A 14889-nucleotide genomic window follows, 5' to 3' on the forward strand; every position below is an offset into this window, starting at 1 on the left:
TGTCATGCTTTCCTCTTATAATAATGGCTAAATGCTGTTCCAGTTCTTAAAGAGGCCCACCTCACCAGAACCAATGTGAAATAGTAGTGGAGATATTCTATCCGGTGCTAGAGTCAATTATGTCCTGTTTTGATTGCCTGACATTCACACAAGCTATGACCCACTCTGCTGTTCTAAAAATGTTGAGTCTTGCTTTGAGGGACTTTTATGAAGAACAGTTGAACACATTTTTTATACATTTGTAACATGTTTGTTCAACTTATAAATGTTTCAATTGATATTAGGTATTACAGCTCAACCTTAGCATCTCTCATGCTTGCTGGTAAAACTGTAACAGTCTGTTTCTGCTGGCATCAGGAGCTGTGGGCGTCCCTCATTGATGCACTGATGAATGGGCACTGGGCTCCCCCTCCACACCTAGCCACCTGAGCCTGGCATGGCCACAATGGAGACAGTCGGAACCAAGGGCTCCAACCACCTGGCACCCTGACTGCATACACTCAGCAGATGGCTGACATTGCCCCCTGATGGAGGTCGCAGCTGAGGAATCCTGACTCATGTCTGTGCGTAAATGGGTGCACAGCATCCACAAAGAAAAAAGAAGAAGCAGACTTACAATTAGAAATTGGATTATTGACTTGCTTCCATTTTTTGCATCTCCTTTCCTCAGCCCACTTATCGAAACGGCGCAAATGTGTACAAGTGTGTTTCTGTGTGATGGTGAAGACTCCTATATTGTGCCATTTCAACAATCCCTGAGAGCAGAGAAGTGGCTGAGGAAATAACCAAATAAAAGATCAAAAGGAACAGAGACTTTCAATCCTCCAACTTCAACTTTTAATCCTAAATATCAAGTTCTCAGTAGTATCCCGATGACAGAAGAATAAGTAAAATCCAACAGTGAACATCACATCTTGTCGTTTTCTTTTTTCTCCACCACTCCATGTTGATTTTACTTTCTGTTCATCTTTCCATCTTCTTTAGACTTCATGCATCTCCTTTGTCTCCCATCAAGCCACAACTCATTAGTAAAAGCTCCCCATGTGAGTGTGTGCATGAATGTACTAGTCTAAGCGAAGCAAACAGGGCACAAAGGGACTTAATTAGCGCTTCTTTTAAACATCATGTTTGTGCCACCGTCTTGTTGTGCTAAAAAGCTTGAGTAAAGGGCTACTGCACTTCCTTTCTTAGTTCTTAAAGACATTTCATCTCTCAACTGAAAAGTTTCATCAGTTCCAACTAACTGGTCGGATTTTCAGACTCCTACGCTGTTGATCCCCTTCCATTCTTGTTAGTTATTCAAGTCACATATCAACCACATTCCCTATCTGGGGTCTTTAGTGTATTAGCCAGTTAATGGTATCACTGATGTAAAAAAAGTTAAAAAGAAAGTGTCACCGTTTCTACTAGGCCTGGGTGATAAACCGAAAATGTACCGTTGCCGACATTCACTGCGATGACCGACGTCAATTTTCCCATGTCGGTAAATTCAGTGTTTTGATAAAAAAGAAAATAAACGTCTTTTTGTCTGTTTTTACTGTGTGCTGATAGGCTATTTTCATTCCCCTTTAAGATGATGTACAGCGTCTGTGTAAATCACTTGACTCCATCCATCCAATCCGAACGAGAAAAGGAACCCAAGAAAATGGCTGATGGCTCACACGAAGACGTGGCTGTGATATAGCCGCAGACGAAATAACAGGGCTCTCAAGTCTCGCGCACTGAGCATGAGACTCACACATTTCAACAAGTTCACACGCCACACAGTGATTCCAGCAGCACATCTTACAAACGAGTCACGGCGCGGAGCTCTCTGGAGTTACCAACCTATCAGCCAATCAGAAAATAGAATATTTTGTTGCCGGGTAAGATCTGAGTCTCAGCTTCAAGCCTTCCATGAATGTGTAGCAGACGTTACCTAAGTTACAACACACAACATGTGCATTTATTGTTATCGAGATAAAACTGCCCGATTTATCGTGATATGGATTTGAGGTCATATCACCCAGCCCTGGTTTCTACAGTACGTGTTTATGTTTTGAAGTCATGAGAGTGCAGGGATCTCTTTAAGTGGTGGACAGTGCAGAGGAACACAAGCCCTCCCTTCCTGTTGGCTCGAACTGAGAGCATTTGTTGGCTTTCATGGTGGTCAAGGGAGAGGAGTCACCTGCACTTTTCCTCCCATCTAAGGAAACTAACTCAGCAATGCAAGTTACCAAAAATACCCAGACACATAGCTTGGAGGAGGAAGGCCATCTGACCTGCAAAGCAAGCACAGCTGCCAGAGGATGCAATACCCCTAATGTGAATGTGCATCTATGGGAGCACCAGTACTCAGTCTGTGCAAATTTTTACTAACACTGTTTTAAAATGTATTCACACTGTGTATGCATATGTATTGGTCATATACTGTATAAAAAAACAAAAAAAAAAAAAAAAAAGTACTCATCATAGCTGGGGGTGGGTTTAAAATATCGATATATCGATATTTCATCGATATACATGTGTAGGAATGATTATCGATACATAATTATTTTTTTATCCCGATTTTTTCCCCATTTTATCACCCAGTGCTCCTACCCAGTCAGTCCTGGGCGTTGCCCCCTCTACCAACCCCGGGAGGCCCTACACTGAGCTCAGGTCTCCTCCTTACTTGAGGAGTGACAGGCCGCTTCTTTTCACCAGACAGGGTGGGGCTTCTCCGGCCGGACGTAGCGCGTGGAAGGATCAAGTTATTCCGGCCAGAAAATTGGTATTGTAACTAGAATATCAAATTGTATCGGAAATCGTATCGACTTTGGACCTAGTGTATCGGAATCGTATCGGGAGGTCAAGTGATGATACCCAGCTCTAATCATAGCAGATAATACGGTTAATCAATTGGTATCATCTACCTTCCCCCCTGACATTATGTCACCAAGACTGTTGGCTCTGTGGTGCTTTGAAACTACTGTGAGTTGGAGAGCACGAGGTATGAGTGTGTTTCTAAGTGAACACTACAGTCAAGCACTCGCAGCACGCTCCTAAACACTGAAATTGTAGAATCTATGTTCATCATAAACTCTGTTAATATATAATGCATTTAGAACTGGAGTTACAATGTCATGATACTTTTGCTGAAGGTTATTGTACCATCAGATTTCTCATACCAGCCCATGGCTACTTTGAATCATGCATTAACTGCATTAGGAATATTAAATTAACCCTGACATATGAAATAATGTTTTTTTTTTTACAAAATTTGAAGCGTTAACTATATACTGGAATCAAAAACACTTCACATTTAGTCATAAAACAATTTCTACAAAATTATTTTTTTTTAATATACTTTGGTAAATTGACGTATTTATTATTTAGTAGTTTTATTTTTTATAATTTTTTGGTTTGTATGAAACTTTTTTTTCCTTATTTGATTAAGAAAATGCTACAAAAGGTCTCAGAAATTCATGTATCAGATATGATATATCTGGCATTATAGGGTTAAGAGAGTTTTAATTCCATGTAGAATCCTATAATGAGTTGGTATAAAACAATAACATTAAGCTCAATATCAATCTGTGCAAGATGCATGTTCCCATGTGCCATCAGTTCATGTCACGTGTGTCATGTTTAGGAACAAATTAATACTGCTGCAATGCCAGAAGAGAATGTCCCTCCGATCGTGTGCTTCTCTTTCACTCATTTCTCATTTAGTGGTAAAAAGTGCACTAAGTCAGCCATCTGTAAAAGAACCATAGATGACAACTTTCTGCGTCAATCATCACCGAGCACAAATTCACAAAAATTAAGTGCTAAAATAATGTTATTTGTTTAGATTATAGCAGGAGCAGAAAGAAAATAAACTCTGGCTGTGAGAGGGAAACTTGCTAATTAATTAATAATCTGGAGTTAAAACGTATTATTGTTGTCTTTTGTCGTCTTTCATGGAAAGCTGCTGGCGTGCTGCTAACATGCACAGCGGTAGTTGCAGCCTGTTGGGGTTAACTGTTATATATCACAGACAGTTTGTCAGCACTAGCCACCCTCAAAGTGCAAAGTGAAGTGTCCATCGTTTTCCTTCCCCTTAACTCGGCTTCAGGCACCGGGGAGGTAATACGCTTTGAGTTTACATTGCCCAACGCACGTTAAACACGCGTTCATCATCCAGGGATAACAACAGGGTCTTATCAGAAAACGCCTATTAGTTCGAGGATCCTCCTAAAGAAGATATTCATTTTTCCACAGTTTGTTTATCTTTGACCATGTAACAATAGATCTTTTTTTATTCTGAACTTTTTTTTTCCCTCTGAAAGTGCAAGTGAAAAACACATTGATCCACTGCTTCATTATTCTTACTGCTTCTACTTTCTCCTCTCCAGATCCTCAGTCATGGCTACCATAGCCAATGTTCAATGCGATGCTCTCCTGAGGATTGTGTAAGAACAGAAACACGCACCATCATTCAATCCTGGTCAGCGTACACTCCCACCAAGATAGCCGAACCCAAAAAACACAATTGTGCAGAAGCAGAGAAATGTTTCACTCACAAAACAGTGCCTGCACACAAAAAGTCACTAATAAAAACACTGCTACGCTAATACCAAGTCCAAATAATGTTTTCCACACCCTATTATTTCAGTCACTCCTTTTACATCTTTGCCTCATTTGTCTCTTTATGACTCCTAAGTGTGTCAGTGTGTGAATGTGTGTGTGCTCTCAAATCAGGTTTGGTCCTTATGAGTGTTTTTTTCTTTTCTTCCCCACTCAGTTTTTTTTTTTTTCCATGTTTCTGACTTTTCAGTGTGAAACACAAGGCAGCCAGGAAAACCGCAGGCTTTTTGGCTCAAGTGTTGACACACAAACCCACAGACACATTCAAATACACATGACGACACCACATGTATTGTAAAACCTCCTGTAGCACTGCTTTCTCAGGTGATGGTCCAGACACATATGGATCAACCAAAGTGGAGAAAAGCACAGAAGAAAAGCCATGTGATAACAGCTAAAAAAAAACAAAATCAGCTGCTGCCAAGGTAGGTGAATAGGTGTCACGCTGACAAATGCAAAGCACTGAATCTTAGTCAACATTGTATTGTTTGTGTCTCTTGCTCTCTCATAAACATACACATGCACACAACCTCACGCTATCACACCCACACATTATTATACATACTATGATTGACAAACACACGCAACTAAAATGTGCACAAACACAGAGACTGATTATACATTCATAATATTGAATGCATGACAGGTCTTGAGCAGTGAAGAAGGAAATGGGCTGAATTCTAATGAGCAACCATTTACCCCAAGAGCTCTGCCCCCAATAGACTGGATACATGCACAAAGTAACACTAACTGAGCCTTAACACAACCGAATTACACTGTGTGAGCATCAAACAAATCACAAAAACAAATGTGCAGTTTACTTGTGGAATTGCCAGTACCGTACCTCTTAAAAAAAAATAGAAAAAAGACTGCATTTCTGTGGAAATAATACATGCAAAATTAGCATCTAATGTTGACAAGGGGCCCTTGTAAATACACAAGGCTTCAAAACTATAAATAAACTAAATTCCTTCACAAAAACACAAGCTTTATGAAGATAATAGCTTAAAGGGGACCTATTATGAAAAACACGTTTTTTCTTGCTTTAACATATATAAAGTGGTTTCCCCTCACCTTGACAACACAGAGAAGGAGGAAAGCAACCAAATTCTGCAGGGTCTGTACAGCCGCCCGGAGGATCCTTCCAGTGTCATGTGACTTCTACGAGCCGTTCTGCGCCTGTCGTGACATCACGACAGGCGCAGATTTCCATAGGTCGGCCTACACTGCGTGAAACCACGCCCACAACCAACTCCGCCGGCCGGAGCTTCCGCCATTGTTTGGAATCGGTGAATCGTGTGGCTGTTTCCACAGCGAGGGACAGTAAAAATTAGGTTTTGCATCGACACTTAAAATACCTCCTCACCTCATAAAATGATCAGTACCAACAGTACGGACCCGGCAACTGCACACGAGTCAGCGGTAAGTGACGTTAATTTTTTATGTTATTTATATTGGTCTACAAGTATGATCTTTGCATGGGCTAAGTATTTAGCTTAGCTCCGGAGCACCGGAGCCACTCACCGGACCGGTGAGCGGCTCCAGTGGCTCCAGTGTTACCTAACAGAGCCATTCACCCGTTAGGTAACACCGGAGCTCTATTAGTAATACATTTTTCTTCTGTTTATGGTTTCAGATCTTCCAAGCAATGCACCTGAAGCTGTTCAACGACACCTTCCTTGAGCCAGCAATAGTGCATACATGTTATTTATATACAACTTATGTTATTTTATATTTTTTAACAATAGAGTTGTCATTTGTGAACATTCAGTGTTGTGATTTATTTACAGTTAACATGATTCATTTGTCTTGTAACATACTGTAAGAAATGAAATGATGAGGAATCGGAGTAAATAACTGTGGTGTACCTGTTTAGAATTCAATTAAATCTTCCTGTGTGAATTAGTGTGAAGACGAGGTGACCCGGTCAGGTAACTAAAGGCTGATTTATGGTTCCACGTTACACCAACGCAGAGCCTACGGCGTAGGGTACGCGTCAATTTAACGCAGAACCGTAATTCAGGCTTAAGATCTGTTTACACCGTGTAACTGAATGAGAGCGTCCGACTATCGCGTCGAGCTGCGTGACATCGGACGCTCTCTGTCCACACTGAAACAGTTAAAATCGTGGCCAGTTAGGACAGTCCAATAGAAAATAAAGCAATGGAATTGATTTTGTCGTCGAAGCTCGCTCGCATGGGACACGCTTTGCTACGCAGCCGCTGCTCTTCTGCCCGGAGCGAGGCTTTGAGCCCTCCCCTGCTACACGTCATTCAGGCAGCCAATCAGCGCAGAGCCTCATTATCATAGCCTCCCCGCCCCTCAGGATCCCTCATAGAGAAGGAGGTTAGAAGCGGTAAAAATAGAGACATGGCCCAGAGTCTGAATTTCTGATTTATGTAGAAAAAACAATCAAAAGCTTGTTTTTAAGACATTCAAGGCCTGTTTAAAATATACATTAAATGCCATAATAGGTCCCCTTTAAACTCACCGAGTACGAAAATGTGTTAAAACTAAACATACTCTGGCACTCCCATCTGTACGTCTAAACTGTCAGTCTTGTGCAGCTGGCCTAAGCAGAAAAGCCTGTCACAGTTGCGGCTATAGGACCAACTGAAGGCGAGCACTTCAAATCATAGCCAAAATCATATGTGGCACTGGGAAACAGCAGTGTGAGCCACATAGTTGCTTTAAAGTGTTAGTGATGTACACAGGTTTTAAAGAAGCATTTGTATTTCCTTTTGAAGAGAGCCGTTTGAGAGGGAAAAAAAGAAAGAGTGGACTGGATACCAGCAAAAACTATTATTAGATTACACTGTGAAAGCAGAAAATATTTAGTCCCCAAGGGTCCTAAAAAATGCTCTGGACTGAGAACTTACTCGTCATACAAGCTGCAGAGACTTTTTTCAGACACCCATTAAATAAAACTAACGCTACGGTCATGGCAGCCGCCGTAGACCACTGGAGCCATCCTGATAAAGCTCTGGCTTTAAGCGCTGCTGCCTCTGTTTGAGTCAGCTACTGCACGATAAAAACAATAACGATAAAGTAAAACAATAATCATTAAAAAAAACAAAAACATCCAAGCAAATCAACAATAGTGCTGAGGCTATCTGATCATACAGGTCTCCTGGTCTCATACAGTTGTACTTTTTTGCTGACAGACTAGAAAGGGGAGTGCAAGAGACAAACAATTGCAAACACGCCCAGAAGAAAGGAAGCACATTATCTTACACAAAAAAGGTCATTAATATAGCAACATACAATCCAAACATATCAACAGCTGCACGTACAAAGTCCATTGAAACAAAACAAAAGGAATAAACTAATTTAATAGAAAAAACATACATTAAACAACCATGTGGACAACTGAAAGCTTCCCTACCTTCTTCAGTTTCCCATTCCGTGTGCCGACAAAGGCCACAGTGTTGCCACGGTAGTCATAGGCCGCCACAGAAGTCATCCCATCATCCTTGTCTATGAAGAGAGGTATGCCCTCAATGGTGCTGGTTCCTCCCAAAGGCTGGTTGAAGTCTTGGCCACAAAAGTTGTCATCTATCTGGAGGGGCTAGAGGGCAGGAGAAAAACAAAAAAAGTCAAGTTGTGATATGTGTGTGTGTGTGTGTGTGTGTGTGTGTGTGTGTGTGTGTGTGTGTGTGTGTGTGTGTGTGTGTGTGTGTGTTTTGGGGTCTTTCTGAAACTCAAATAACTTTTCTTGTGACTCATGTATAAAGATGCTTGTGCGTTAGCTACAGAAAATACTAAACACCAAGAGGAAGTGCCTCCAATGCTAATCAGTAAAAAGAAAGAAAGAAATGGGAAAATGTTCAGTATATTGACAGCATTACACTAGAACTGAGCAATTCTCTTCAAATGCTTCAAACCATTTCAACAATGTAGGAAAAACAGATAAAAAGTCGGTTTATGCGCCCAGTTTGCTTCAAACATGGTCTTAAGGTGGTCAAGCTCTGCAGGGGTCACATGGTACTTGCCTTCACCCCCCAGTGCGACTAAAGAGAAGCATATTGGCGTATTGGCCCAGCACCATAAGACAGCTATTGGTATAAATGTGCATTCATACACACGCTGCTCTTTGTCAAGAAGAGTCCCACCATGCCGACCCTTTTCACTCCAGAGTGTTCGGTCATGGCGGTTATACGGCAGTAATTCTGGCAACCATGTGACAATATCGGGAGCATTCCAGTGTCACGAGGGGCTCATCGCCCGAGGCAGTTCACTGACCCAGATGATCCCTTAACCAGTCAGCACACACACACACACACACACACACACACACACACACACACACACACACACACACACACACACACACACACACACACACACACACACACACACACACACACACACACACACACACACACACACGGTTTCAAGTGCCACAAGGAGTGAATGAATGCTTTGTTGATGATGAATGTTTCATTAAATTAAAACATTTTGTACTTCTGTATGCTTTAAACAAGAAAGTTAAAAAAATAGCTGTCGTACACAAAAACATCCCACAAGCTTACAATCTGATGATTGTTTTGGTTAGGGCTTTCTTATATTTTTGCTAATGAGGAACAAATGTGCAAGTACACAGAGGTATCAGATACAAAGTTTCTGACCCGCTCTTGAAGTGTACAACTGAATAACTGACGAGGTGTTAACCAGAACCAGTAGACACATACTTACACTTGGGGAGTGTGTAAATAGCAGAGCAATCCAAAGGCTTATCACTACATCATCTGATTGATCCACGGAGGTGAAAAGATAACTCCCTCTCCTTCTTGAACTACCTAAATTGCCTGCAGCTCAGTCCCCATCAATAAAACGTTCTCCTGCCTCTCTCTACATTCTCACTTTTTCTCCAGCTGCTCTCACCTGCCACGGTAAGAAAACTTCAATATGTTCTCTTTTTTTTCCTCTCTCCATCCATCCCTCTTGAATAAGTCTCCCTGAGCCTCCATATGTCACTCAGTCCTTTTGTTCCCCAAAAAGTAGTATGGATACAACCTCATGTCAAAAAAGTACTTGGCCCCTCTTGCCCTCTTTTCTAAGCCCAGTTACTGTAAATAAAACAAAAATAAATAAGTGAATGAATGGATGAATGAAAAATAAGGCCTCTGTTAGCTGCGTTTGTATGGGTGTGTGTTTAAGATGGGGGCAAAAACAAACTATTACCTGAAACAACTTTCTTTTGTCACTACAGGTTACTAGGGAGCAATTTCTTTACTTTAAAACACGTCTGATAAACTGATAAACCTCTGCGCACATGTATAAATCAAGACATGCACCCAGTCAGAGCATGCGGTTTACACTCTGTGTACACAGAAAAGTGGTTAACAGCAACAAAATCCCACCGTCTTTACATGACATAACTGCAACACAGTTAAACTGTGTAGTCATATGAAAGAAATTCATAAGGCTCAGTTTGAGTCTGCCCTTAAAAAAAAACAAAACAAAAAAAAAAAAACATGAAATTATTGAAAGGGTTAATCCACCATCTAAATAGGAGAGTATCTGCTGAAAACATTGTGTCCAGTTGCACAAAAATCCAAAAAGGTCAACACATGACATCAGTACACATGGCAGTATATTTCGGTCTCTCCAGAGCATATGAGGGTAAAGGTGTTAAAGCTCTTTTAGAAAGTCTGGAGAGTTTAAACAGCAAAGATCAGCATAGAAGAAAGAAGGTGTTTCCCTTGAGGTTGGAAAACATTTTTCAGGGATAACATTCTGATGTGTATTATGCAATTTAATGCACTAAAAGACTCCCAGAAGGCTTGAAGGCTAGATTAAATGTGGAAAGAGTATTCCTCTCAGTGGTCTCTACCGGGTTGTTGGCTGGAGACTGTTGGCTGTTGTTTTTCAAGCTCTGAAGTGTTTTCAAAGAGGCAGGGATGAAAGACCTTCCGCTGACTTTGGCAGTAGCGCCTTACAAACGCTGAAGAGTAGGTTTCTTGTTTTGATTTCCAAAAAGTGCACACGCTGCACACTGATTTTGAAGATTTAAAATTCACAGGGCTTGGCCTTCTTTCCTCAAGACCTGCTTCCACACAAAATTGCACTGCGAGTTCCTTCAGAAAATGGGTGCCAGTTATATTATCCAAGATTTTACAAACTTGTTATCCATTTTATGAAAACGGACATTTATATAGATGCATATTTCAAAGAGAAGTGCTGATCCTTTTCATAAGTACAGTTTCTGGATTTTTAGAATTTGTTTTTTTAAGTCTTCTCAAATTGAGTTTTCACATTTTCTCCTTGAAGTAAAACACTGAAAATAAACATTTTTTTGACTGACTTTTTGACCAAAGATTTATTTCATACCCACACCTCTACCTAATCTGCACTTACACTGCATGCGTGTAAGTTGGCAGCAGATATTCAAGGTCGTAGAAATATGTGACCTAAATACTGCTGATACAATCTGTAAGAACTGCATACACATGCAGCAGCAAACAAAAAGTGCTTCTCTGAAACATATTCAAGTCATGTGAAGATGACTACAAGCCTCAATTCTAATGGTTTCCTCTGGGTGAAGTGACTTCACCCACTTAATGATACAAAACACAGAAAAAATACCTCTTCATATGGTACCAAACAGTTGTACACACAACTCAACCCACAATACCACTGGCTGATTGCGCTGGCTGGCTCATTCCCCTGTGACTGCTACGTTTTAACATACTGCATAAGGAAAAATATGGTTAAGTGCACGACACAGACCTCAAGTGGGATTTGTCATCTGTTGCCACCATTCAGCGGAACATACGGAAAAGCAGGATACAATACAGGCTTATGTAGGGGAACGTACGGGGTGTTGTTGACCGGGTACACTGCTGTGTATTACAGCTATTAAGGTGGAAGGGGAAACATGTGACAAACACAAAACACTCATTCATTCAGCATCATGCAAATAAACTGCTTAGCAGGTTACATTTCGCAGGTAATATGTTTATTTGTAAATCCTGTTTGTACATGGAAAATTGAAAGATTGAGAGCATGAAATTAATGCAGAGGGCAGGGTGAAATGGATGATTTCAATGACGACGGTAGGGTTTCAAGTCGAGCAGGGTTCCAGTGGTGGTTTTTGTGCATGCATACATACATACAAGTATGAAAAACTAAAAAGAAATATTTTTTTTCTGTTAATTCTCCATCAATTCCTAAATTATGAATTTCACTTTCACTTTTACTGCCGACGTAGAAAACGTGCACAAACGACCTACTTCTGTGGGAGTTGGTGGGTGTGAGATTATATGTGAAAGTGTGCGAGTGGGAGAGAGCAGAGAAGTGAAAGAAGGCAGGAGAGAAGTTACACAAAAGGTGAAAAGCAGAAAGAGCTGCAACTCTGCAAGTTTCCCTTTTCTTTCTTCTATTTCCCAAAATTAGATGATAAAGATTTCTGACAGTAAAAATAGAGCAACAGAGAGCACAGAGACTTTGCAGGCTGATGCAGGTGTCTTTGACCTGACATGCACGTCTGTGTGTGAGCCTCGCTCCAGGCAAAGTGCAAGATCCAGTGAGAGGGCAACTTATAAATAACCCAGAAAACTCAGTAGGTGTGTTAAACTCAAGGAAACATTGTAGGAGTTTTTCAAGTCTAGTAAACACAACAAGTGCTGCTGAGTTGGTGTGTTTGCACCCTTGTGCTGACTTGTAAAGCGGAGGAGCAACTTATCTAACCTTGGTCACTGCATCATTATCTGTGAGGCTTTTATGGTCTCTGATGGTGTAGTAAGCTGACATTCACGAGTAAGACAGAATATGATTTGGCCTAGCTAAATCTTAAATGTGTCACCAAAACTATGATGCACAAGATACTTCAAAAAGGGGAAAAACTGGTTATTTATTGTTCTTTAAGTGCTTTAAAAGCAATGATTTGAAACTATTGTTTAAAGACATTTCTCTTCACCGTCCATAAATTGTCTGTTTTAAAATGTCCATATACAGTATATTTTGTAAATGATACTTCATCCTCACTGATCAATATTTATAACAACAAAAAAAAGGACATTCAACCATTTCCACAGGGCATAACTATTGATGCCTTGTTCGATCTAAAAACGCGGCCAAAACTCAAGAGTTGGTACATTTTCAGAGAACCATTTCTATGAAATGTCATGTGTTAAGACCACTAGTGTCCAGCAGAGGCAAGGAAATTGTACGTTTCATAAATGCATGCAGTACATACAGGAAATGTAAGTACAAATAAACGCACACAATAAGCATGCAGTCACTTACGAACGAATATTCCGCAATTTAAGCTCACAGCCAGTTAAAAAAAACGAGGGGACTACAAGGTGCCTTTGAGCAAAGCACTCTGTGACTAGCAGTGGTCGACAGATGCCAATTTTTCAAGTGTTCAAACAGCAAAAAAATATTTGACAGACTCAAATTCTGAGTTTACAGAAAATGGATAATCAAACTAGAATCCAAAGTGCACAGCTGGAAGCAGATGTGAGCATTTTAAGAGAAACTTTGAGCTAAACAAGCACCTAGACTACCATCATTCAGAATGCAATCACACCCTCTTCCCACCATTTTCACATTATGCCTGATAATGATGTATGCAACACACTACCCACACACAGTAGAGATCAATACATAATTACACAGATAATTAGTATCATTAGAGTGATGCTATAGCTGCTGATTTGAGGAGCTAAACACTCCTCAGAGAGAGAAAAAGGTCACACAAAAAAAGAGCGAATTAAGCAGCTTGAACACAGTCATCTGGGGTTTTTTACTAAGATTGTCTGTTGTTCTGTAACAACAGGAGGAGATTGGCACTGTTGGTTTCTTTACAAAACAAATCTCCTTTTCAGAATGGAGAAATTCTTTGTTTCCGAAGTACATTTTATAAACCCACCAAATATGAATTGCTACAAACTCATTCATACAAACAACTTTTTTAAAAGATGCTGCCCAGTTGGCATCTTATTGCCCAACTCATTTAGACTGTCAATTAACTCTGTTCATCAACTCTGGCTCAATTTATCAGGTTTAATTACTTAAACACATTTGCCGCCACATCGTTTTATATTAGGCCCACAGAACGAAGATGGTGTTTTACAAAGGCCACAAGAGTGTTACATTCATTACATGATATTCTTAATGATGGATTTAATCAGGTTAGTAGCTGGTCTCTCGGTCAGTTCTACACTGTCTCCTCTGTAACACTGGAACCACGATCTGCTCCGCTGACTTAATGCAGGCTCATGTAGCGATGCATATTTAGTGTGAGATACTAACTTCCAAGCAAGTAAATTACATCCGTGACTTTGGTTTCTGTAAAACAGTTTACTAAATCAGAAAGCAAAGCAGTCTCATAGAAATGGTGAACATACTGTGAGTTCAATTGGATCAAATGTATTATACACCGGTCCTTTTCTAGGTTTCTTTGGGATCCCTAAAGATATCTGCATTTCTTACATTAGTGTTAAAAATTTCACAAGTGCAGGGCATTCATTCTCTAAATACATGACCTGAGATTGAAGAAAAATATCAAAGTATTCAAACCTTATAAATGACAGCATTTTTTAAATCATACTTTACAAGTCATATCTCATAAAAACTAAATTAAAATAGCATATTATTAGTTGAAACTAACAAGCCACAGAATATCAAATACTCAGCACAAAGGAGACAACTTTTCTATTGATTTCGGGTTTGGTTTCAAATCGTGCCTTTGACACAGCGGGCCAGACAGCAGCTGGTCTATGTGGTCTTTAAAGATAACTCCTTTCGACTGACTCTTTTGCTATGATTGATTCTCCGATTGATGCATCGGCTTGTGACAAAGTTCAAAGCGTTCCCATCCATCATGTAATCAAGAGAAAGAAGTGTGACATTCTGAAGAGTCTTTCGGATCAAACAAAAAAAGTACCAATTCTTCTTCTCATGAGAACATAGAGTAAGAATTGACAGGGGTTATTCATCAAGACAATTCAGCTGCACCATGCATTGTTAGACGTCGGATCAAATTACAATTATTCTGGCATGAAACACATTTGTAGCTCTGGATTATGAAAGTACTCGTGAATTCTTCATTTGTTGGATTTTAAGAGCATACTTGTCAGTTCAATTGAAAAAGTATGTTCTGTCAAAATTAAGATAACATGAAAGGTTAGAAAAACTAAGCATAATGTTCCGATAGATGCTAATAATCAGAAAATGTCACTAACATTCACTGATTCCATTTGTATTTATTTTGCTCACTTTTAGTCACTATATTTTATAAAGGGCACACACAGCCATGACACAAATGTGCCCAAAAAATAATGGCTTATA

The 14889-nt window shown here is 40.1% G+C and overlaps 1 protein-coding gene across 6 annotated transcripts in view; it reads right to left on the reverse strand.

The window, feature by feature from the left end:
• The window catches only part of LOC133448855 (plexin-A1-like), a 207303-nt gene that overhangs the window by 133891 nt on the left and 58523 nt on the right, over positions 1-14889 (reverse strand). For all 6 annotated transcript variants that reach the window (XM_061727782.1, XM_061727778.1, XM_061727781.1 and 3 more), the window contains exon 3: positions 7976-8158. In XM_061727782.1, the coding sequence (XP_061583766.1) occupies positions 7976-8158 (183 nt within the window). The remainder of the gene's footprint in view (positions 1-7975; positions 8159-14889) is intronic.

This window comes from Cololabis saira, chromosome 8, assembly GCF_033807715.1.
Source record: "Cololabis saira isolate AMF1-May2022 chromosome 8, fColSai1.1, whole genome shotgun sequence".
Lineage (NCBI taxonomy): Eukaryota > Metazoa > Chordata > Actinopteri > Beloniformes > Belonidae > Cololabis > Cololabis saira.